This window comes from Nesoenas mayeri (assembly GCF_963082525.1).
Source record: "Nesoenas mayeri genome assembly, chromosome: 2".
NCBI classification, from domain to species: domain Eukaryota; kingdom Metazoa; phylum Chordata; class Aves; order Columbiformes; family Columbidae; genus Nesoenas; species Nesoenas mayeri.
The window spans coordinates 40,766,741-40,791,624 of NC_137543.1; the positions used below are offsets into that span (position 1 = coordinate 40,766,741).

Below are 24,884 nucleotides of genomic sequence, written 5' to 3' on the forward strand. Positions count from 1 at the left end.
ACAATATAAACTGGGAAGAAACCAAGAAGCGTTGGCTATGGTCTTTGTTGCTTAAAACTTTAATTACTTAGCGTGTGAAATTAGTTATGATTAAAATCATGCAGATATTCAGTGTACAAAACAAAATACTTGAAATACAATTGCACGTTCAAAATTTACTCAGTCAAATATCTACTTTGAGGTAAAAATGTAAGATTAATCAAATATACTGAGCAATTATAAGCTTGGCATAAATAAATAAGTATTGATATTTTAAGAATAAAATAATGAGCAAAACCAGCATTTTAACACATAGATCGGTACAAGAGATACAGCCCATTTACCCTTCTTCAGAGCATGATCCATTCATCTGATATAAATACACAAATACTATAAAACTGCATTCTTCTAAACAACAGCAGCCCGTTTGCCCACAACATAAGATTCCTACCTGCATACTGCAGTGTAGGGCCAAGTTATTTGAAAAAATATATAATTTCAAAGATCAAGGGGTTTAATTATACAGCTTACAAAGAAGTATAGTGAGAGCTGCACAACTACATCCCCATTGAATATTACAAAATGCCTCTGGCCAAAATTTCAAATACAAAGACCTGAAATTCAGGTCAAAAATACCTGATCAAATAACACGTCTACTCTTGTGCATGCAAGTGACAGCACAGTGTTTGTGCACCTTGGTGTTTTTTTGTTTGGGCTTATTTAAGTAACTGTTCATGTGAAGAATCATGTAGCTGTGCAAAGTTCAACTGCATATACAGGTTCAAAGTGACCACAGGCCCACTCTTACGAAATCTAAATCACAGCATTTCTCCAAATGACAATGGTCTCTCTCATTTCTTTAACTTCGAGAAGAAAAAAAAATCATACTTATTTTCACCACAAGTAGAACAACTAGAATACAAATGAGAACAAACTACTGTAGTCTGTAACAGCTGAGGTTTGCATCTCCTGAACTGATTCACTCATATAATCTATGATACAGGGAAAATTACATAAAAACTAGAATATAAATATTATACTGCACCATGAAATGCTATAAACAGAATATACAAAAATTATATTAGGGCATTAATTATCCATCAACATATTAAACAGAACACCTTAATATTATTAATACAGCTTGGAAGGTAAACATAACCTACAGGCTGTTTTCAAATGGCTGTTTGTCAATGCAGCATTAAAACATTTCCATAGTGCAAATCTTACCAACTGTATGAAAGATACTGTCCCATTCAGAAAAAACACTTCTCCCCTGTTCTTCCCACACCCCCCAAATAATGAAAAGTCATCAAGTCATATCTCATTTCACATTTAGTACAAGATATGGTTTAATTTTAATACTGAAAAAAAGTTCAACAATGTAGAAAAATTAAAATGTTAGATATGCTATAGCTGGAAGACACAAAACCCAAAAATCTGATCTGTGGAAGTGAAGGAATAAAAGGATACTAATTTTTGCCTTTTTGTCATCTGTTGGAAATAGATTGTATGACAGTACAGCACGCTCCCTATGTTGTACCAACTGTAGGATTACTTTAATTGCTGAAGAATCACAGTGTTAAGTATATCTGCTTCTTGTAGTGTCAAGTTTTCATCTGTCAGTTCTTTATTTGGAAAGGTCGTCACAAGAACAAAATCAGTTGTTGCAAATTCTGGACGGGACTGGATAATGAAATCTCGAATATCCTTAATCCTGTGGAAAGGATATGGACATGAAAATTGTATGATTTCATTTTGACACAAATCTCTGAAAATTACGATGATAAGAGAACACTAAACCTTTTAACAGACTAAACATTTGATATGTCCTATTGATTTTTAAATTTCCATTTGATCCAGGTGACTAATGGTTGTATTCTAGAATTTTATTCTTGAATAAAAAAACCTGAAAAATTAAAATTAATTTTGCTTTTTTTCTCAACAGAAATAAAATTTGTAATGTAGGAGTATATTGAAAACTGATTCTTAGACAGTCAAGCAATGTGACAGTGAGGAGAAAGCAGAGGGGAATTATTAATGCACTTCAATGGCAAGAGGTTTCCCCTGCTTTCAGCTGGCACCAAACTTCTGAACAATAGTTCATAAAACAGTCACATCAGCAGTATCACAAGAATAATTTGGTTTTATAAGACAGAGAAGAAAAATGAATAAGATTCTAGAGATAAAAACCTGAAATTTGAGGCTTCTCTCCTAAGACAGTAAGCTGATCTATTAAAGAACTATTGTAACCAGTAAGTAGGCAGGTTTACTATAGCCAAATGAGCAGGGACTTTCTATCAGTCTTCAAGCCTTATGACACAAGCCATGCACTTTAGTAGCTGATTTTGATCATATATATGGCAAAGATAACTAAAAAGATTCACATCGAAGAGAAAGTTAATAATGATTAAAATAAGCTTCTGTCAACACACCCTTGATTACAGATGTTACTGGGAAGTTTACCACTTCTGCCCTTTCAGGCAGACAGAAGAAAGTGCATCATGGCTGCAGAGGGTCCCAATAAGCCCAACTGTTTATCTAAGTCACTTCTCCAGCAGGTGCTATGGAGAAAGGATCTGGGCCTGTACTATCAGTGTACAATATCAGGTCTGATAAAATATGAAAAAAATAATGCTGTATCTTCCTCCCTATTGGCATCTCTGCTAAAATTGCCTCATTGTGGTCTGTGTATGTTGTCAGGTGAAGAAAGCTGCAGGTTGGCTCTACCCTTATTCTAAGCCAGAAGGAAAAAAAGGAAACAGGTGAACTCTCCATATAATAATATTAACATGGAATTGGGTCCATACAAACACCACCTCTGAGGCACATTCAAGCTCAGTTTCAGCTGTATTCTAATATAACGGTGCAGACTTCAGATCAGGTCTGGCTTGAACCCTGTGAAGTATGGGTGAAACTAGTGCCCAAATCTCTGCCCTCTGCTCAAAGTTCTTTCAGCCATGCGGTGCAAAGAACTGCTTTGCAGAACCTTGCACTAACACAACCTCTTAGGCAAATAAATGGGGTCAGCCAACATAATTGGTGGCATTGCCCCAAACATGTCAATAAAACCGATGGCAAGGTCTAATCAGCACGCTACTAACAGATCTAAAAAACCCACCAGATTCACACGCTGAAAATTCCTAGGAGACGACCATCCAAAACAAAACAAAGTTTGGTTCTCAGTATTATGTCCAGCCCACATACCAGAATTGCAGATGAGTATGTTATATCCATATACCCTTCTGCATATGGGCAGCAGTCTACACTTATAACTCATGTCATGTTTAGTCACAGTCTCAAGTATAATGAGGTAGAAAGCTGCAGCTCTTGATGATGGGCCACAGGATTTCTCTGCTTGTAGTGAGAGCTATATTCCAATTGACACTAACCTACACACATCGCAGTAAAATGCCTTCACAGTGCCATTCGAGCTGGCCACTTGCTTCTCCCAAGAAGGGCCCAGGGTTGGGATGACTACACAGTGAGGCTGTTCAGATTTCAGCAGCCCTGAGAACAGTTATGGCTGGTACTGTATTCTTACAGGACCTAACTGGTCATAAAAGTTTGTGATTTTGCAGTTATCAAACATCTTGTGTTTCCACGTACAGAGTTTTGCTTTCACAGTCAATTTTTCAGTGCATCTATGTTACAAAAATTCACAGAATTCACAGAATGGTTGGGGTTGGAAGGGACCTCTGGAGATCACCCATTCCAACCCACCTGCTAAAGCAGGTTCACCAGAGTGGATCGCACAGGAATGTGTCCAGCTGGGTTCTGAATATCTCCAGAGAAGAAGACTCCACAAATGACACGGAGCTTTAGAATTTCAGTAGAGCTGTACTTATAGCCTTTTCTGACGTCCTCCTGATATTAATTTAATGACAAAACACAAACTTATGGAAATAGTTATGGTTACCTGCATTGATGCAGGATCAATTTACCTGTGTGTTTGATTAAATCTTTGTATTAATCGGCTTCCATCTGCTAATCTAATTTGAATTTTAGTTGCTGGCATGGAATCATCAATCAGAACAGGTGCATTAAGAATGGATTTCTCCTCCTCCTCTGGGGAAGAAGGTGTGCTGACTATTTCAGGTGTAAGGCTAAAGGATGGGAAAAAACAAACAGACAAACAAAGCAAACCGGTTATTAATGGAGTCAAACCAGAACTGAACCTTTCAGTTGTCTTTTTCATTGAATGACTATCATCTATAGCTAGTACAAATGTTAAGCTTTTCTAAATAATTAAATTTCATTTTTTTACTACCTATATGAACTTTATACTGTAGTTGGAAATGACACTAGAATTGGAGGAAGTGGGGGCTTCAACTGTAGGTTAAAAGTTGAGCTGCTCCTCTCCCACAATCCAGGCTTTGCACTATTATTTCATGTAGGGAATCATGTACAATTCCTCTGGTTGTTCACTTTTATAAACCCAGCCCCTACTATAGATTTTTAAAGCATCATTTGAAGTTTTAATCAAAACCTAGTAAAAGTTGTGAGATGTAGATACAACTTATTGCTCATTTACTTTGAATCAAATTTTAAAAAAACAGTTTATCAAATTATTTCTCTTTCTTAAAGCTAACACACTTGCCTGGTATAACTTACAATGAATGAATGCTTACAACATTACATTTCAGGACAGCATTTCTGCTGCTTCATTCCAGAAAAAACTATAAAAGAGTTGCTCCCATATAGAAATACTTTCCATCCGCATTAAGTCAGGCATCAGCCATATTACTGTTATAGCATCTCCTGTTCCCTTTGTGATGATTCCAGTGATAAAAGACGATATGTACTGCAGCTAAGCCAGAGCAGAGGCACAAAGCATCTAGCACATCTCTGAACAGTTCCAACAGAGGACTAAGATGTAACTTTTTTTAAGATTACTTATAAACTTTCATGAGTACTGGTGAATATGAAATGGGGGCTGACTTGTGGCACAGAATAATTTTATATTGCTTTTGTCATCTGATTAGCTTCTCCAACAGTTTCCTAATTGACTAAATCCAGCTCTTGAAATAGCATACAGACACAGAATAGAAAACCTAGTGTTTTTACCTTCCAAGTTTTTGCCCTTCGCCACTGAAAGCTTTGAATCGCAGTCTAGGTTTCACATACTCCTGTTCTTGGTGGTCCTCCATATCCAAGTTAACCTGGCCACCATGAACAAGTCGCTGTAGTTCCACAGGAATTTCTCTTAATTACAAAAACAAAAGTTTCACAATTATGTTTTGAACTGCAATACAAGTTTACACAAAAACCTTACACAGTACAATATGAACAGATACTATTAGTATGTGTACTTTAAAGTCATAGATGTCTGATTGTTTTAGTAACTGATTTCATCCTAAAGGAAGAAAAAACCAATGAGTGAGCTAACAGTCAAAACCTGGAAAGTACTGACAGCCATAACCTAGAATGCACTGAAAAAATATGTGGAACTAAAAGCCATCTGTAACAAGTAACATTCAGAGTTAAAGCACCAGAAGGAATCAGTGTGTTCAAAATTTTAAATGCCCCACATATCTGATGACAAATACAGGATATATTTTATGAGTGCAGACAGAGAAGAAGCCTGGAGCTTTCAATAATTATAAACATGTGGAAAAAGCATTTTCTTCATTTCACTTGAAAGACATATGTCAAAAAAGTTGTCATGTTAACTCACCCTCTTTTAACGGACTCAAGAAACTGAGCATTTGTTGGGTCTGAATAGGATCTCAACTCGCCATCATCTAAACTGAAACCATTCCTCCAGAGTTTCAGCAAAATTTGAATCTATGAGCAAGGACAAAAGAAGAATACAGCATGACACTGTACTGACCATTGTTAGAATACATTAAAGAAAGCAAGTAATAGTTACAGACTACTATCTACTTCAAGACCACTTTTACACCTTGGGAAAAAACAAACAACTCTTAATTTGCTATCCATGTCATAAGAAATGATATAGTGACTATGTAGCAATCTTCACAACATTCCAATTACTTTCAAAAACAGTAAATGTTTCTCGTTGATAAATTAAGAAATAAATCCAAAAAATTACTGCTGATACACTGTTACAGCGAAAACTATTCTCTTCTCAAATTATTGCAGGCTGAGCAGCAACAAAGTTGGTACCAGCTCCATTCAGCTCAAATGCTGAGAATCCTGGAAAGCAGCCTCCTTCATTCTCTTTTTATTTTGCTGTGTGCCTGTGCACCCAGCCAGGGCCTTTCACCTCCAGAGCCTGCACTCTCTCCCCTGCAACTGCCTTGCAGTCCAGCACAACGAGGCTTCCCTAGCCAGTCAAACTGACCTACCTGGAAAACTGTCCCACCCACCAGTTATGGTAACCCCACTGCAACAGGCTTCTGTCTCAGCACAGCTGGATGTTATGTAGAGGGCAGAAAGATTACTGAAGAAGGTAGAAAGATTACTGCAGAGCGTAAAATGTAACAGCTCCAGGTATGACATGATAGCACCCCCCAGCCTCAACCATATCCTTTGGCCTTACTCATTTCTGGCTTTTGTTTCTAAATAAGCTGAACATTTGCTCTAACCATTCACACAAATGACAAAGGGTAGAGAACTTTGTGTTTCCCTGCTCCCTCTCTCTCTCTCCCTGCTTTTTAAGTGAGAGGAAAGAAATGCCAGACAATATTCAAAAGCCCTCTAACCTGCTGTTTCACCATTCCTAGAAGACATCCATGCCCTCTAGTTTGAGATTGGTTACTTTCTAAGCCACAGCAAGAAACAATTCATAACCTAAGAGGATCAAAATGTTAGCACAACTAAGAGAATGCAGAACAACAGCTGGAGGAAAGTAATTGAAAGGAATGTATGCTAAGAATTTCAAAGTAATTTACATCAGAAAATTCCACAATGGAGGTCTTAGGGGTATCCAAAGAACATCTGTCTTCTGTGGACACTGACAATTTCTACTTACCACAGATCTAATATTTAGATATTAGTTTTTCCTCATGGATATAGTTACAGTAATCCAGCATTTCAAGCTGTAAACATGATTAAGCAGACACCTGTTGGAGATTCTGTTTCCTGATATTCAGAATTTTACTTACATCTTGATTTTCTCCGTATATGTATTCAGAGTGCTTTTGTGATGAGTCACCCAATCTATATCCGCCACCAGAAAATGACTGGAAAAAATATATAGCAAAGCTTATTGAAATAAATATCTGAAACAGTTTATTAAAATTCATACATAGGTGCAAACAAAAGAATCAGCAAGCTTGCTTCTATGCTAAAAAGCAAATAAACTGTTCCAACCTGTATACTTTCTAAGTGGAAAGTTGTACCTAGTAACCATAATCAGGCTAAGCAGGTTTTAATCCATACACTTTCAAATATTAGTAATTCAACAGATAAGAGATTTTTATTTGGGTGCAATTGCAGTTCATTTTTTTTTAATCCATTTTAATTAAAAAGAAAGCAAATAATTCCGGTTCAGGTTGACTTCTACTAATGATTTCCCCTGAAACTGTGTAGTTCCTCCCTGCTTTATTTTCTAGAGCAAGCTATTTGAGCACAGATAATACACAACTGTGTTGATCAAATCCTCTGCTATTTGCAAACCACAAAAAGGCGTATTTGCTCTCATGTGATGAGTTTCAGATAGACTAAAGTAAACAGAGATAAAAATATCTTCTAACTTTTACCTTAGCTTTACTGAAATCACCAGATGCTCTTGAGGCTTCATCTAATGGGACAGCCCCATGTTCTTTTGCTTCCTTGAAGAGTTCAGCAACAATTTTACTTGGACTATTAGAAGCCCCAGAAATCTGTAATCCTCTATATTCCGAGTCACCTGAATAAAATCTTTAGAATAGTAATGTTCATAAGCAACAATGTTTTAAATAACAAGCAGAATTTTCCTCTTCCCATCAAAAGAAAAAAAGAATTAACAAAGACCCAAGTTTGGCATAAACCCTTTTCATTCTGATGATAGAAAGGTTCTGCCTGGTTCTGACCTTCCCAGCAATCCAAACAGTACGACTCCAAAGACATTTCACAAACAAAGCTACCAAGGTGCCTTCTGGAACAGACCCCAGAGGTTTGGGGCCAAGGTCATATGTTTAAGTGAACACAGTCTTGATGTAGTCGTGGCTTTACACACCTCATCTAATGTGGATGCCCCCTGCTCCCAGAAAGACCAGTTACCTCAAGGTGTGTCCTGTACATGGGACTGTGGCTGGGCTGGTCAGAATACAGGGTCAAATCTAACACTGCCTTGGCAGAACATGCATAAAACTCTCCTTGGAAAACCTGAACAATGCTACAATTTGATCTTTTAATGTAGAGATCTAGTATATTTCAATTCCTGCCAATACCAGAAATTGCAAGTTTTTAATGAGTTTATTTGATCTTTCGTGGCATTCTAAAATCTGCAGAAACTGCTGTAAAAGCTAATTTGTGGGGTTTTTTTCTTCAACATAGCCCCATTTCTAGCTCTTAAAGATAAAAGGTTAAGCTACAAATAATTATATTTAAAACTGTATCACTTAACTATGAAGATCAAGATCTTCCTTGAGAATTATCTTGCGAAAGGTCCTATAAATCTCTAAATACCAATGGAATAGATGCTGTAAGAAATCTATATATAAACAAAAAACCTGGCAAACTTAGAGTGTTTTTTCTTTGATTACAAGAAGCATTAATAATTAATAAAGTAAGGGCTTTTTACTTTACTTAACCTTAACCACTAGGGGCAAGGGAAATCAATTAATCCATGTGAAACTGTCTCTCAGGCCAATGTCACCAAAATGCTGTTGACTTCACCATATTTTACAACTACCCAAAAGCAGCAGCAAGCTGGACAAGTACAATCAGACTGGTTTTATTATACAATAACCTAATTGGCAATCCCTTAGTACCATCTCTCCTTTGTACATAGATCTGTATCTATTATCTCAGTCACCATTTATATACAAAATCTTTAGTTATTAGATTTAAAAGAATTATAGTGGTAAGATGAACAAGAATTCTCATCAGAGCTTGTATTCAACAAAGAAAGGAAGTACTCAAATATTCGAGTAATGCATACACAGAACAATTCAGAATATTTGAGAAAAAGCAAAAAAACTTTTGAGCCCAAGTGTAAGTTGCAACCTACACATTCATATTGTCAAGTGTTGAGACATATAGAGGTCCTACATGACTGCAGCCAGATTCTGCTAAATATAATTTTACTCCATCAGTGTACAACTACCACTCTAAAATGTCACATAGCATATCTGTAGTTACTACTTCTTTGCAGGACAGACTTAGCTCACACACATTTTGAAAAACAGGGAACAAAGTGTGAGTGTCACAAAAAAGAATACAATTACCTTCACGATTGTTAAATTTTTGGTTTATTTGTTTTAAAAATACCTTTGGTTTTCCTTGTCATCGCTCATGCTTCTCTCTGGTTTTCTCAGCCTTCTAATAGAATCAATTTTAAGACTGCCAAGAGAATAAAAGAAAACATTTGAGGATGACTGGTATACACGCTTCACTAAGTACTTCATATCTAACTTCTGAAACTACTTATTTTTCAAAAGCTAAGGATATCACATTGTTGGGGTTTTTTTTGGTATTCTCACCATACTTTTTTGGCCCAAATAACTAGCCATGGATGCTTCTCAGTGAATAAGCAGGAAAAGGCACATATGTGGCAGAGGCATTTTGCAGCAACAGTTGGACTAGCTGATTGTAGGTAGGTCCCCTTCAACTGAACTATTCTGTTCTTGCATGGGTTATGTAGAATTCTGCTTTACACCACTGGTGGTCCCACAGATCCCATAGGTAATATGCAAGTGCAACAGCTGTTCAAGAACATAGCTTACCAAAATTAATTATACTTCAAAATCTATCCACATTTTAGCTGTTTTTGTCAAGTGGTAAGTTGCCTAGTGAAGTCAACATTGGATTTCTTTGATGTCCTAGAGTTCCTGTCTGTGAGGATCCTAAAAACTAAAAAGTAGTAGTTCTCACTTCTATTTTACACAATTGTAAAAATATGTTGAATGGCAACATTGCGAAGACTTACAAGAGACAATTAAAATACAGAATGAGGTTCTGTTTCATGATAGGGACAGATCGATAAGTTACCACAGGACAAGCTAAGGTTGTTAGCTTATAAATACCAGAAAAAGCTGTACAGATACATACTCTCATCCTGTAATAATTGACTATAAAAGTCATTAATGCAAGATGTATATGAGGTATCTGACTACCATGAGATAAAAACATACATACGATCTGCCACATCAGTGAAGGCAGCTCACTAGTTCAGACTTATGCATTTTTCTGATTTCTACACCTGTGAAATCAAAAAGTAGCAGAGCAGGCCATTGTTTTTTTTAAGTATCAGTGCTGATAAACGATGTAATTCTATAACCCAGTGAAGAGCTGCCTCCTATTACTTAAAAAAAATGTATTGTTATGTACTTAGGTCAGGTGCACTAGAAACACTTTAATCTCTTTTATTTTCTTCCCTTGTTCCATTGTAGGTTTTGTGGGACTTGTATTTTTGTGCCAATAGTCTTAAGTTTCTTAAAGGAGCTTACAAAACATGACGACATATATAATATGGTGTTTGTTCCAAGCAGGGCCTAGAGACACTCTTCTGTAGCTGCAATTGTGGAAGGCAAGCCAAGTAGATGACTTCAAGAGCGGCACTATGTTTCCTTGCAATTAATACACCGCTCATCAGAGAGCAAACTGAAGTCTGCTGAAAGAAAAATCTCATTTTGGATGCCAGGCAAATAGCAGCCACCTCTTCTTTCTCAGATTCCAGTGTAACTGCCAAAGAGCGAGTGTTTGCCAACACCTATCACATGGAAATATATGAGATACTCTATTGCAGCTTTTCCTTCAGGTGGAGTGGGAAGTTGTAACTTCATTGTATGTATCAGTAAACGGAGCTGTTTGCATTATTTGTTTATAAACTGTGTTCTACATAGTTGATTAGTCAACTTAGGTGGTTTTACCAAAACAAACTAACAAAAAGAAACAACTAGAAAGTTATTATTTTCCAAGTGTCACATACTGTGCTAAAATCCCTCTTCCTTAAGATGTGCATTTGTAGATGCCTTTGAAGGATGACTCTGATGACTAAGATCTTTTCTGCTCCTTAACCTCCTTTAAAACAGAGATTCATAGTGGCAACAGCGATTGAAAGACAAGCCAAATATAAGACTTGCTATGGCATCACTGATGGTAATGACATAAAGACTTCTTTAAAACAATTTAAATAAAAATTAATTACAAACTGGCAGGTTTCCCTAAAAAAAAAATAAAACCACATTGAACCTTCAAATGCTATGTGAACTGCAAACACTACAGGCCAGTAAAAGTTGCATTTATACACTGATACATCTGTTTCCTTCTACCTGCCAAACCCAGACAAATTCATTAAAGAGGCCTTCTTATTTCCCTCACCCCACAGAAGCCTGCTAATGAACCTACGAATAATTTTTCAAATCAATATTTGTCTCATCAGGTACTGACGTAAGTACAAGACTTCAAACAGCTCACTTGCCAAGTTTCACAGAAACTACTGATTTGCTGAATTTTGAGGGAGCAACGAACTCCAATATTGTTCTGAAGCAGCAAATTTCCAAAATCTATCTGTGTGAACAGAGAACAACACTGCATTTCACTTATAACACCTTAACTTTATCTGAAGTTGGTTTAAAGTGTTTTGGAATACCACATAGCACAAAGGCTCCTAAATAAATACAATTTAAAAAGCATTCTGAGAAGATACAGGCTATGCACTATTATAGGGATTCACAATTCTGGATTATGAACTGCTGTAGATCACTTTTTTTACAAAGAGGAGATCAAGTAAGTATGACAAAGTTATGTGAGCTAGTACAGTAACTAACTATTCAACACATTTCTGAAGTACAAAGCACGCCTCACCTCTGTGGTACTTTTGTGTTACTAATCTTTGCAGTTGTTGGTTTGTCAGGACACAGTGACTGCCTTTTAGCTTCATCTTCGTACAACTCTGCCAAGGCCAACTGTAGGAAACAGAACTCTTTTTAGAAGTCTGTAACTCTAGAACTACATATGGAACAGAAATAAGACAAAAACTAATGCAAAATGCATGCATCCCCAGAAAATTAGAAACATGAGAAACCCCAACTACTTCTCTAAACTCAACTTCCAGAAAGGCAGCTTTATGAAAAAACCACACGATGCTTAATGCCATTGTGACTTGGAATTTGTACTCTGCTGTCGTTTGGTTCACGTTGCTTCACTAGTTACGTTCAGCCTGTATTAGATTCAGAATCACAAGACTATACAAACATGTATATATCAAGCATCATCTCATCAATGATAAAAAATTGAAATAAATTTGCTAGGTAACTCTCTGATAAGACTGGGAAGCACATAATAAACGTAATCCAAATAAGCTTCTACTGGAATTAAGAACTAAGTCTGTCTTGCTGGTTTGAATGCAAGACATCATTGTAAATACTTAAAAAAAAAATAAAAATCCCAAAGTTTCCCTAAATGCTGCCATATCAGTGGCAAGTTCATTTTTAGGAAGTTGTGTGAGACATCTCTAACATGACATTTTCAGCAATCTTACTTTTGTCTTGAATAATACTTTTCATTTGCCAAATCATCCTTAATTTTATCCTCAAACCATTTTGTTCACACTATGCAAGTCACATTAACATTTTATTATACACACCAGAATAGGTAGTAGGCTACAATTTCACTGCAGTTTTGTGTTCAAGGAATACACATGAAAATTAAATGAAACATCTGTCCTTCAACACACACTGCTATGATCACAGGACATTAATCCCATATTATTGTGAGGCATTTTCAGCAGTGGAAAAATATGAGCTGAGGTATTATTCCCATTACAAAAATTAAACTGAGCAACAACACAGATCAAGAAAACCACTGAAGACCTCCATATTACCTAAGGATACAAGTAAGTATCCTTTAGATATGTATTACTTATGGGGTAAGTCATAGACACAAGTCCAGAAGTAGACACTAAAAGGAATAAGCAAGGATGTACCCTGTGCCATCCCTAATCCCAAAACTGAGCGATGCTGAGAGAGTGTAGAAGGGCACGATCAGGCTTCTGTTCTTTCTTCATGCCACATCTCTTATGGTGTCATGACAAATCAAGTCCTCAGCTGGATGGATGGATTGATAGCTACTCTGACTCAGGAGGGCATTTCTTCGTATTTTAACATTTTATCAATAATCTTCTACCTCAAACGCCTGTCTAGTTCAGTTGACTAACTAAAGGCATTATGAACCAAAAAGTATTAACACAGACTTTATTAGTGTTACATTTTGTAGCAAAGTTAATCTCAGGAAGAACCTATGAAAACTGCAAATAGTAACCAAGAAAAAAAGAAAACAATATCCATCTTTCTCTGTTACTTTTTTACAATTAAACAAAATATGGGCAGTTTCAGTTAAGGTAAAGTTTCACCTGTTTTCCAACCAATTTGTTGCTAAGATATTTTGAATCTTCATACGGTTTCAAAGTCACATGCAAAAAAAGGAATACTGTTAAGAGAGTCTGCAATTACATCCTTAGGTACCAATCCTGAGTTACATTTGCGCTCACACTTTCTCGAAACTTTCCCCAGATAAACCTGGGAAAAGATCCTGTCCTTAGTCTTACACCACGTTTGCGGAGATTTTGTCAGGGGCGGGGAGAAGGACGCTCCTCCCAAATAATCAATCAGGGAACACAATGGCGCCAAAATAACTTGAAGTACAGTTAAAACCCAGCTACTGAAGCGCCGGGAAAGCCCGTCCAGGTCCCTGCCGAGCTGAGCACCACACAGGCTGACCGACCACCGCTTCCCAACGTGCCCACTGCTATTCAGAGGCGTCCCTCCCTTTCCAGCCTTAAGAGAGGGAAAAAAACGAAAGAAAAGACGGCAACAGGCTCTGCCCGCGGGCCCAGCGCTGCCTGGCTGCGGCGGGGCAGCCCCGACTGGCAGCTCCGCCCCGCCCCGCCGAGGGAGCGGGACGCCCATCTCCACCCCCTCACCTGCAAGTCCCGGGCGCTGGGCGGGCGGCCGCTGCCGCTCCGGGGCTGCCGATCCCTCCGGCCGCCACCGGCCCCCGCAGACACGTCCCCTTCCTGCTGCGCGGGAGCTGCGCCGCCGTCCGCCATCTTCCGAGGGCGGTGGCGGCGGAGGAGGGGGGGGGACAGGGCGGAGCGGGGCGGGGCCAGCGCCGCCAAGGCACTTCCGCCGCCAGCGCGGCTGCCATAGCAACGGGATGGGGCCGGGCCGGCCTAGCCTCGCCCACGGGGCCGTTTCCATGGGGACGGAGGGACCTGTTACCGCCGGGCTGAGTCCGGTCTTAGAATCACAGAATCACAGAATGTTAGGGATTGGAAGGGATCTCGAAAGATCATCTAGTCCAATCCCCCTGCTGGAGCAGGAACACCTAGATGAGGTTACACACTAAAGCATCCGGGCGGGTTTTGAATGTCTCCAGAGTAGGAGACTCCACAACCTCCCTGAGCAGCCTGTTCCAGTGCTCTGTCACCCTCACTGTGAAGAAGTGGAACCTCCTGTGTTCCAGTTTGTACCCGTTGCCAGTTGTCCTAGCATTGGTTGTCACTGAGAAGAGCCTGGCTCCATCCTTGTGACACTCACCCTTTACATATTTATAAACATTAATGAGGTTGCCCCTTAGAATCTCTCTGTGTGCCACAAGCACATTCTGGCCATTGGGCTGACACCACCATGTGAGGGCTGGCGGTCTCCACCAAGGCCTGTCAGCAGGCAGGAGCCTTCCTCCATGGCCGGCTGCTGAGAGCAGGCTGCAGGCAAACCCACCCTCCTGTCCATGCCCGCTGGGAGGAACACGGCTGGGCCCACTCTGGCCCAGGTGACACGGACACACAATATCCCTACTGCACAAGGAGGACTGAGGGCACACAGAGAGACACACACACACAGACGGACACACTCCTCGTAAGACTGACACGCCAGAAGGCTGTGCTGCCATCCAGCGAGACTTGGACAGGCTGGAGAGTTGGGCAGGGAAAAATTTAATGAAATATAACAAGGGCAAGTGTAGGGTCTTGCATCTGGGTAGGAACAACCCCATGTTTCAGTATAAGCTGGGGAATGACCTATTAGAGAGCAGCGTAGGGGAAAGGGACCTGGTGGACAGCAGGATGACCATGAGCCAGCACTGTGCCCTTGTGGCCAGGAGGACCAAAGGCATCCTGGGGTGTATTACAAAGGGGGTGGTTGGTAGGTCCAGAGAGGTTCTCCTTCCCCTCTACTCTGCCCTGGTGAGACCACATCTGGAATATTGTGTCCAGTTCTGGGCCCCTCAGTTCAAGAAGGACAGGGAACTGCTGGAGAGAGTCCAGAGCAGGGCAACAAAGATGATTAAGGGAGTGGAGCATCTCCCTTATGAGGAAAGACTGAAGGAGCTGCGGCTCTTTAGCTTAGAGGAGACTGAGGGGTGACCTTATTAATGTTTATAAATATGTGAAGGGTGAGTGTCAGGATGATGGAGCCAGGCTCTTCTCGGTGGCAACCAATGATAAGTCAAGGGGCGGTGGGTATAACCTGGAACACAGGAGGTTCCATTTAAATTTGAGAAGAAACTTCTTCAAACTCATCTAGGTGTTCCTGCTCCAGCAGAGGGATTGGACTAGACAATCTTTCAAGGTCCCTTCCAATCCCTAACATTCTATGGTTCTGTGATTCTCAGTGTGCTTTTACATGCAAGGCTGTCTGCAGAACTACAAAGTACCATTGATGATGGCTGAAACCAAACTGTGTTGTTCGCTTAAAGTGCTTAAGCAAATTTGGAGGAGAAAGGGACATCAGCCTGACAAATGCTGGCTCTGAGCACTTGGGTGGTAGCTTGTGGGTGCCAGAATAACAGGCTGTTTTAAAAAAGTGTGAGATTTTATTTTCTTTCTGACTCTTACATATGAAGGATTTGAAACATTTTCCAATTGTGGAAGTTGAGTTTGTCACTTTAATCTTACGGTTGAAATACTCTGAAACTTTGAGAAAAATCCTTGATCTCTTGTTGTAATTTTGTAGTCAGGTACCAAACTCGACCATGTTGCATGTCAGAAACTAAAGCTAGGATCTTAATGTAAAAACTTAAAGATCGCAGCTGCCTATGATGTGATGGGTTGACCCTGCCCACCCAGTTGCTCACTCACTCCCTGCCAGTGGGATGGGGGAGAGAATGAAGAAAAAAACAAAGGGCAAAAGCTGAAAACTTGAAAACACACGAGTCAAGAAAAAAGCAGTTTAATAGGTGGAGCAAAGCTGTTCGTGCAAACAAAGCAAAATAAGGACTTTATTCACTACTTCCCTTTGTCAGGTGAATGTTTAGCTGCTTCGTGGAAAGCACAGCTTCATCACATGTGACAGTTACATAGGGAAACAGACACCATAACCCTGAGCATCCCACTTTCCTCCTCCTTCCCCTGAGCTTTTACTGCTGAGCATCACATTGTATGATAAGGGATATCCCTTGGTCGGTTTGGTCCAGCTGTCACAGCTGTGTCCCCTCCCAGCTTCTGGCTCACCCCCAGCCTACTTGCTGCTGTGGCAGAGTGGGAAAATGTAAATCTGGATGCTATGCAAGAGCTGCTCAGCAACAGCCAAAGCACTGGTGTGTTATCAACACTGGTTTAGTCACAAATCCAAAACACAGCATTTATGGGCTGCCATGAAGAAAACTGATTGCATTGTAGCCAGACCCAGTACAATCAACTATTGAAATTTTATGTGCTAATCTGCAGTGAAATAAAAAAAATGAGTGCTATAGGTAAGACCCGGAATGACCCTAAATGTAACTAATGAAGAGCGACTAATTTTTAAAAGTGGATGTTTTCAGTTTCTGAAGAATAAACCTAAGACAAAGAAAGATGGCAATGAAAGAAATCTTTAAATACTCAGCAGACATTAGTATTTATGTTTTATAGGGCAAGACTTTGTGACAATCAGGCTGACTGCAAACATATTCTTTGATATAAAACAAGAGGTTTTATATATAACAGGAAAGAAGTATTTCTAATAGTACAAATAGGAATCAATAGTTCAGTTTCAATTTCAATATTTTGTGAAGATGTGGGTCCACAGTATCTGCACACAAATAAATCACTGCTCTGAGTGAGACCCATTGAGCTGACTGGCACTTGAAAAGGTTTGTAATCCAGACTGGTGAAAATGCAAGTATCTAAAGTTTGCAATCAGGATTTGCTTTGGAATTGTGGACTGGCAGCTAAAATCACTATCTGTCCAGAACTCATGCATAATGCTCGATTACCCACAACTGAGCTTTCTAAGCCAGACTAGTAAACCATGAACTTATATATGTGCCTTCCGAGTCGGCCAAGCCCTTGGTTATTGTGTGGACAGAACAATCTGTTACCACCCATGAACAACAGGGAGAAAGCAATGGGTGGGAACCCAGATCCATCTGAAGGGTCAATGCTACCGGTTCTACACTGATAGCAGTATTGTTCTTATGAAGAATGTGAATATGATTGGGTTTTTCTGCAGAGTTTTTGGGGGTGTTTGACAAAGAAGAATGGCACCACTGAGGATGTATTTTATATATCTATATCTATATCTATATCTATATCTATATCTATATCTATATCTATATCTATATCTACATCTACATCTACATCTACATCTACATCTACATCTATATCTATATCTATATCTATATCTATATCTATATCTATATCTATATCTATATCTATATCTATATCTATAAAAGATATAATATCCTTCACACAGGTCCCATGTTCTGAATTATATGAGCTGCTTATGTATGCTTGTAAAGAACTCCTACACTCTGCTTTATTTAGGAAAAGAAATTGACTGAATAGAAATAAGATTCCTCTTCAGTTGGCTCCTGTACTTGAAGCCTTCATATGCTGAATATGTCAAGAATAAAAATGTAGTTATGTGTGGTTTCACTGAGCCTTCCTTGGATTGATGTGTGTAACACAGTTGTTTTCCAAGTGGTGATACAGACCGAATTATCAGAGATGTCTAAACTGTAATCACTTTAAAAGCCAAATAACTTTATTATTAAATCAGTTTTTTATAATTAGGTGTCCCATATTTTGACAGGCGTATCTTCCCTAAATATTGGCGTTATTCCTGTCTGTCTTTCTCTGTGATTGCCTCCTCTTTGACTAAGGCTGCCAACAATGTTTCAAATCACCTGAATGCAGATTAGCACGTGATTTTTTTCTCAGTGAAATTGATGTAGTCACAGGCATCTGGAAATTTGAATCTGTCTATCCCAAGCAGCCATTTTCATTTGCATAACATCATTATTGTAAACAACGGTTTCTCACACAGCTACAGATTTAAAACAGTTAATTACTATCTGGCAGCTCTAGTTCCTTAATTAAAGTTGATTCTTTATTTTATTTATGTCTGAAATACTCTTCAATTATCCTAGGTATTTTCCTCCTAGAGATTAATACTTCTCTAGTCTTCTAGTTAGGAGTAACTCAGGTGACAGACAAAAGTCTTTTATTTTCAAAATTTCACTACATTTGTTGCTGTCCAGAAGCAAAAATATAACTAAAATGCAACAAAAACCCAATTTTTAAACTCAACCCACCCACCACTCCAAAATTCTGATGTAACTTAAGAGAGAAGGAAAGAAGAATAAAGTTAGAACAAAGTTAAAATTCATAGTAACTTTCTTAGAAAGGCATTTAAAATAAAAACATTGTAGAGGCTTCAAAAACAGTGATCAGGATAGGGATGGGCAATAAAATGTCTATTTTTAGGTTTATAAACATTAAGGAACAACCAGTGTAATGGGCTTAGAGGCTGAGATAAGGACCTGACACCTGATATGCGTAAATGCTCTTTGGAACGAGACTGAAATAAGATAGGTAATGTAGTGCCAGTCTTTGAACTTCAAGGACTGGCAATGCCAGATTAAATTTATGTTCTAAACCAAAACAGCACAAAATAATTTAGATACAAAGCAATTACAGATAGGCACACTGGTATTACCCCAAACCTCAGGAACTTATGTGCGACCTTTTTATTTACTAGGTAACTTATAAATTTGGAAGGTAATTTTTAATAAGCTGAAAAACAGGAATGAAAGTATCTTCAAAAACAAGTAAGAAGTATATCTTTAAATCAAGGAAAGTATTTTTTTAAGCGTTTATATTTATGTAGAGGTAGAAAGACCAAAGGATTTAGTTAGTTTACTTAGTACATTCTTTAACATGGTTTAGCTGGCAGCATGTAATCTGTGTGCAGTCTGTGGGATTTTCTGTTCAATGTGCTACCTTTTTCTTGGAAAAGATAGAGAATAACTGTTTGGATTGTGCTTACTTGTCAAACATCTATTTCTGTTCTGCGAGGAAAAGCCTCCTGTATTCAGTTCTCTGAACAAAGAGTATTCAGAAAGGTCTGTCAAGAACGTTCTTGGATAAAAAGGGTTCAAAGGAAGACATCTTTTGGCAGAACCAGGACAGCTGTTAATACTTTGATGTGGTTTTCCCAAAACTTGAACTTGGCTGCTGTATTTAGCTGAGTTTTTACTACGCTGAGGCTAAGTCTTACATAGAAAATACATTTTTCTTTCCATTTAGCTTTACTCCAGCTATGACCTGTTCAAACAGTGAGAGATCCTGCCTGTCCTAGGCCTGTCCAGGACTGGGTTCTCAGGACTGGGAGGGGAAGCTAGAGGAAGATATTGCCATGATGTGCACTTTGTCATAACTCTGAGAAGTGTCCAATGTAGAAATCTGGTAACTGCGGCAGCTGGAAGAGATGTTTCAGAGCTCAAGACAGCTTCAGAAGTGAGGTTTTTGCTGAAATCTCAGGTTATCAGTAGCTCTTGAGAACATTCCACCTTTTGATACCATATTGTTGCTGAATTGCTTTGGACATCTGCTGTGCCTCTCCAGCCTTTAGACTTTGAATGCCTCATTTATAATTGACTTAGCTTCACACAGCATTTCTATGATCAATTTCCAGCCTGAAAATATAGTGGCTTTTTAATTTCCTTTCAATTTTATGGGGTTTGTATTTATTCTGCTTGTTTGGTTTCATCTTGTTTATTTTTATATTGGTTGGTTGGTTGGTTGGTTGTTTTCCGGGTTTGTTTTGGGGGGGTGTTACCCTACTAACAAAACAAAACCCATCCTAGAGTTTGGAGAACAAAGATGCGCAACATAAAATCTTTTAAAGGCAATTCTGAAATCACGGTGAAGTATAATATCTTCTTGATTAGAAAACTTGTATCTTTCTTATTCAAGCACCAGATTAGTGAGTGCTGGTATAACACTTTTATTTAAATCCACTTGCTTGTTTTCTGCCTAAAAATACATAGTCCTGTAAAATCAGTTTTGTGAGATGTGGTCAGCAGCCAGTTCCCTGGTCGAATTGCTTCTCTAGGAGCTGCAGTTGCATGGAGCCTGGGGTGCAAAAAGGAAGCGTGCAATAGGGAGGAGGACCCCTGTGCTTTGCGGTTGTGGAGTGAACTGTGTTAGAGGGAAATTTCCCATAGAAAATAAAATAGGGAAAAGAAAAGGTTTGGGGTGAACACAATGGGTTGTCATGTCCCGTGGTCACAATGTACCAGCTGTTTGGTAACTGATAACATTGTGTGATAAATCAAAGGAAATTTCTTAGAGGCTGAGAGATTCACATTTGTATTTAGAAAGAAAAAAAATCACCACGAAAACAAACAGAACATAGTGCATTAAAAATATATCAGTATTATTAATTTCTAAAGCTTTATTCTTCTCAAACTCAATGTGTTAAAATACTCTAATAGACTTTTTGTTGTTATTCAGGTCTAATGTTCTGTCATTTTTATCATCACTTCAACCTAGAATTTCTTTGGCTTAACTCTGCAATTTGCATTGTATTTTATTACAAACATTATATTACAATAACTACAAAACATCAATGGTATCTTAATTTTCCCACTGTTGTTTGGTTGTTTCCAAATGTTTCATCACTTACCACTTTTTTTGCTGGTTATATTTATGTAGGATATTGAAAAGATTTAATAATGTATTATTAAGTTAGAGGATCTACAAGTGACAGGTGTTTGGCTTTTATTTGATAAGAATTGCACATGTGCAAACTTTTCTAACAAAACGGGAAGAGTAGAATAAAATGAAAGATTAAGAGAGAATGGAACTCAGAAAAAAACAAACCAAACCAAACCAGATCAATCAATCAAACAAAAAAACCTCAACCCAAAACTACAGCTCCAGTTGTAGCACACAAGAGCAGAAATGAACTGCTTCCAATTCCAATGGACAAAATGAGAGTGGCCACTTCAATACCTTTGGAAAGAAGATACAAGTCATTTGGATCCCCAGCAACCTTAACTTTGCAGCTGACACTATGTGACCAAGGAGTTCAAAAACACAGTTCTTCCAGGAAAGAACTGGAGGATTTAAAGATATCAGACAAATTTTTGCATACAATAGATAATAAAAAGCAAAATAAATGTTTTCTTGTATTTTTAAGGGTATTTTACAATAGTTTATTCTTTCTGCAGATGCTCTGAAAATCAGGTTAGTTAAATTAATCCTGCCAGTGCTAATGTATGTTTACCTCATTTTGGTACTGTAGTAGCCATCTCCTTGCATCCCTTGAGGTAGCTAGTAGGTATGGAGGCAAAGTACAGAAAAAGATGAAGGTTTCAGAGCTTTGATGGTTGATCTGTAGTGCAGCAGATGCCACAAAACAGATTTAAGAGATTGCAGCAGGAAAGCTTCTTGATGAGGAAAAGCAATGATGGTGTGTTTGTACGGATGTGAGAGCAAGTCTACAGGAGGAGAGTCTGCAGCAGACCTCCCTCCACCTCTGCCAGGGGGGAAGCTGCAATAATAAAAACATTAGACAAGCTGTACCATAGAACTAAGGAAGCAAAACTCACACAGATCTGTATCCTGCATTCACTATTTAAATTTCTTCCTTTGTACCTCCTCCCATTATATCCTTCCCCAGTTCTGCAGTGATATCCAAATAAAAAAAACCCAGGTTCTTCCCTTCTCCCATCCTCCCTAAGGCCCTTTGGGTACCTTCAGACCCTTCTGTAAATACCATGTGCTTCTTTGGTGTCCCCAGCACCCTTGCACTGCAATGTTCCATCTCCCCTGACATGTTTCTTAGCTACCTATTTAGACCCATCACTTGAAACAGATATATCATCTGCTGTGGCTTGTCCGGGGCTCCATGTATCCTGCATGGCTGGCTGGCTGCCTCCCGTAAGAGTGAACAGGCTTAATTATCCCTACATTGCCCTATTCTGATGCATTAATACATTCTCTCTCCTTCACTTGGGCATCTATTCACTAGATTTGGACACCTAGCAAAAAGAAAGTTGACTTCAACTTCAATTTAGTAGAAACTAAAGCTAGAACTATTGTATCATCTAATGACAGAAGTGGAGCATCTAATGATAGAAGTGGAGAGGATTTGATGACCTTCGAAATGTCTCCCGATTTTGAGTTTCTATATTCCTAATGTTTCTAACAGTAGTACAGTCTCATGAGTCTCCCTTGGCAGTCCCTTCAGGAAAATAACATGCAGCTATCAGTAATTTAGATATATAGGCCTTCTGTAGATAAAGCTGTTCTGTAGATACAGTTCATACATCAGTCCCAAATGAACTTTGGCTTGCATCTGCACTCTCAGTTTGGCAGAGCATCTATCGCAATCAGAGAGCCCTCAGAAGAGTTGTTGATTCCTCTTTCAGTGTATAATGGGATGGATGCCCTACGATACTTACTGATTTCATGCTGGGGGGAGCTGAGGTGCCTCAGTCTCAGCATGACACATACTGTACTGTTGCAAGAATAGCAAGGGGGAGTTTCTGGGACAAGCTGTGGTGGTTGCATTTGCTCAGACCCACTCAGCTGATGGGGGACATACTCCTGGATGTGACTGTGGTAGGTGAAATCAATCTCCCCTTTGAAATGATGATACTATTCACAGCCACAAACAGGTGAAACAAATTGTATTTACAAACCTTTTCAGAATCATTTGCTGTCCTGGTGAATCCAAAATTATTTCAGTTGCAAAAATATGGTGAACTAGATTACAAGTGAAAAAACTATGAAAATCAGAAGTCAGCTCTCCAGGTAATCTCCACTGTTTTCAGTGCAAGGTTTGCCTAACTCAGGATTTAAGAGATTTGGATAACCCTCTTATTCTATTCTCCATACAGCAAATAACATCAGCACAAGTTGTTCTGTATGGTCTCGAAAGAGTTTAGGAAGCTACAAACTTTCTTTCTAATGCCCCCAAAGTGTTTTAGAGCTCAAATAAAATGTAAAAGGAGAAAACTTCCTGAGGGAGTTACAAAGAAGACGGGTGTGAGGTACCAGTAGGTGGTGCTGGTACAACAGTGCGCTGGGGCTGCAGACCCGACTTTAAGGCCAGCACTTCAAAACTTTTCCTCCCAGCCGATACCATTACTACATCACTTTCTAATTTTAAATATTATTGTCTTATTGCTGTGAGGCTAAGAGTTGTGGCTATGTACCAAGGTGACACAGTACTAAGTTCTATATAAATAGAGAACAAAAAGACAATATATAGCATTTTGTTCCTCCGCTGGTCAAGCAAACAGGTTAACAGCATGTTACACAGCAGTCATGGGAACTCTCAGAAGTTTTGGCAAAATGCTACCGATGAACTAAAGGTCAAGTTGAGGTGATTTCTTGACTTTCAATATAGTTCACACCTGCGGGAATACCTGTATACTACTGCAAACACAAAGACATGCTTGAAACTTCCAGTTGCATTTTATGGCAGGCACTTGTGTAAGAATCTGTAAAGAAATAATCTTTGCATAGAATAAGATCTCTAGCACTTTGAATTGTTATCTGAAAGGAAATACTGCACCCTGTAAATTATTCAAGGAAAAACATATTTCACACAAAATGCTCTTAATATGAGGGTCTCTTGGTTACCTAGTTCTGGAAAGCATCTATTGTCCCGGAGTCTTTTTTTTCCTCCTGTTCATCAGTGCACAGTCCTACCATAAGTTAAGGTGAAATGTTTGTTAGGGAATATCAGTTGAAGTACAGGGAACAGCTCATAAGTAAATTAATCATAGGAAATACCAATTTGTTATTTAATTTGTTAATGGTAATTGCAATGAATGGGCTTGTTAAATTTCTGTCTCTTATAAGTAGAATTATACACAGTTTTCATGCTTACTTTCACATTATTTTCACGGAGCATTGTAAAATTGTACTACGTCTCCAGTTCTTTTGGAAACAACTAAAATTTTGTCTTTTAAAAATAAAGATTCTAGTTGTAGAGTAATGCTCAGAAAGATGCAACTAGGAAAAAAAAATAACATATTTCAGCTGTGTTCTGAACCCCAAGGGATGTTTATTCATTTTTGTCTTTGTTTCTTTTATAATGTTATTAGTTCTTTCTGCTTGGAACACAGTTTGACCTGTGGTTTGTTTTTTTTTTTCCTTCCTTTTGGAGGGTGAAATTAGAGTATACCAGGGAACACAGGCAATAATTCATCCCCATGCACTGAAACTTCTAACCTTTAACTCAGCACAAGCTCTAGAAAGTCATCTGTGGGCATCCTGTCCGTGCAACCTTTCCTTTCATTTCTGCATTTTGCATTTCTCATCTTTGGCAGTTCTTTAATCTTCCCTCATTACTGAAACAGTGAATGAACGCAACAAGGAGGGAAAGAAGAATTAAAGGAGGTGAATAACAAGAGACAGCTGTCGACTGCTACTCAGCAGCCACAACAGTATCTTCTAGGCACTTACAGACAAACGATAGAAATCTGGATGTACAAATCACCCTCCCATTAATCTGCATTAGCAGGAACAGCCCTTGGTGGGGAGTCATAGGACCTGCCACACCTTGCAAGCTGAG

General features: G+C 38.8%; 1 protein-coding gene across 1 annotated transcript; it reads right to left on the bottom strand.

The window, feature by feature from the left end:
• Positions 1-1,473: 1,473 nt before the first annotated feature.
• UBXN2B (UBX domain protein 2B) lies at positions 1,474-14,137 on the bottom strand (the record flags this gene model as incomplete). Its single annotated transcript, XM_080339284.1, has 9 exons — positions 1,474-1,693; positions 3,921-4,082; positions 5,044-5,181; positions 5,654-5,763; positions 7,047-7,124; positions 7,644-7,803; positions 9,358-9,429; positions 11,896-11,996; positions 14,012-14,137. 9 exons carry the CDS (start codon positions 14,135-14,137, stop codon positions 1,531-1,533), a joined length of 1,110 nt encoding a protein of 369 aa, XP_080195410.1. The 3' UTR covers positions 1,474-1,530.
• Positions 14,138-24,884: the final 10,747 nt, after the last annotated feature.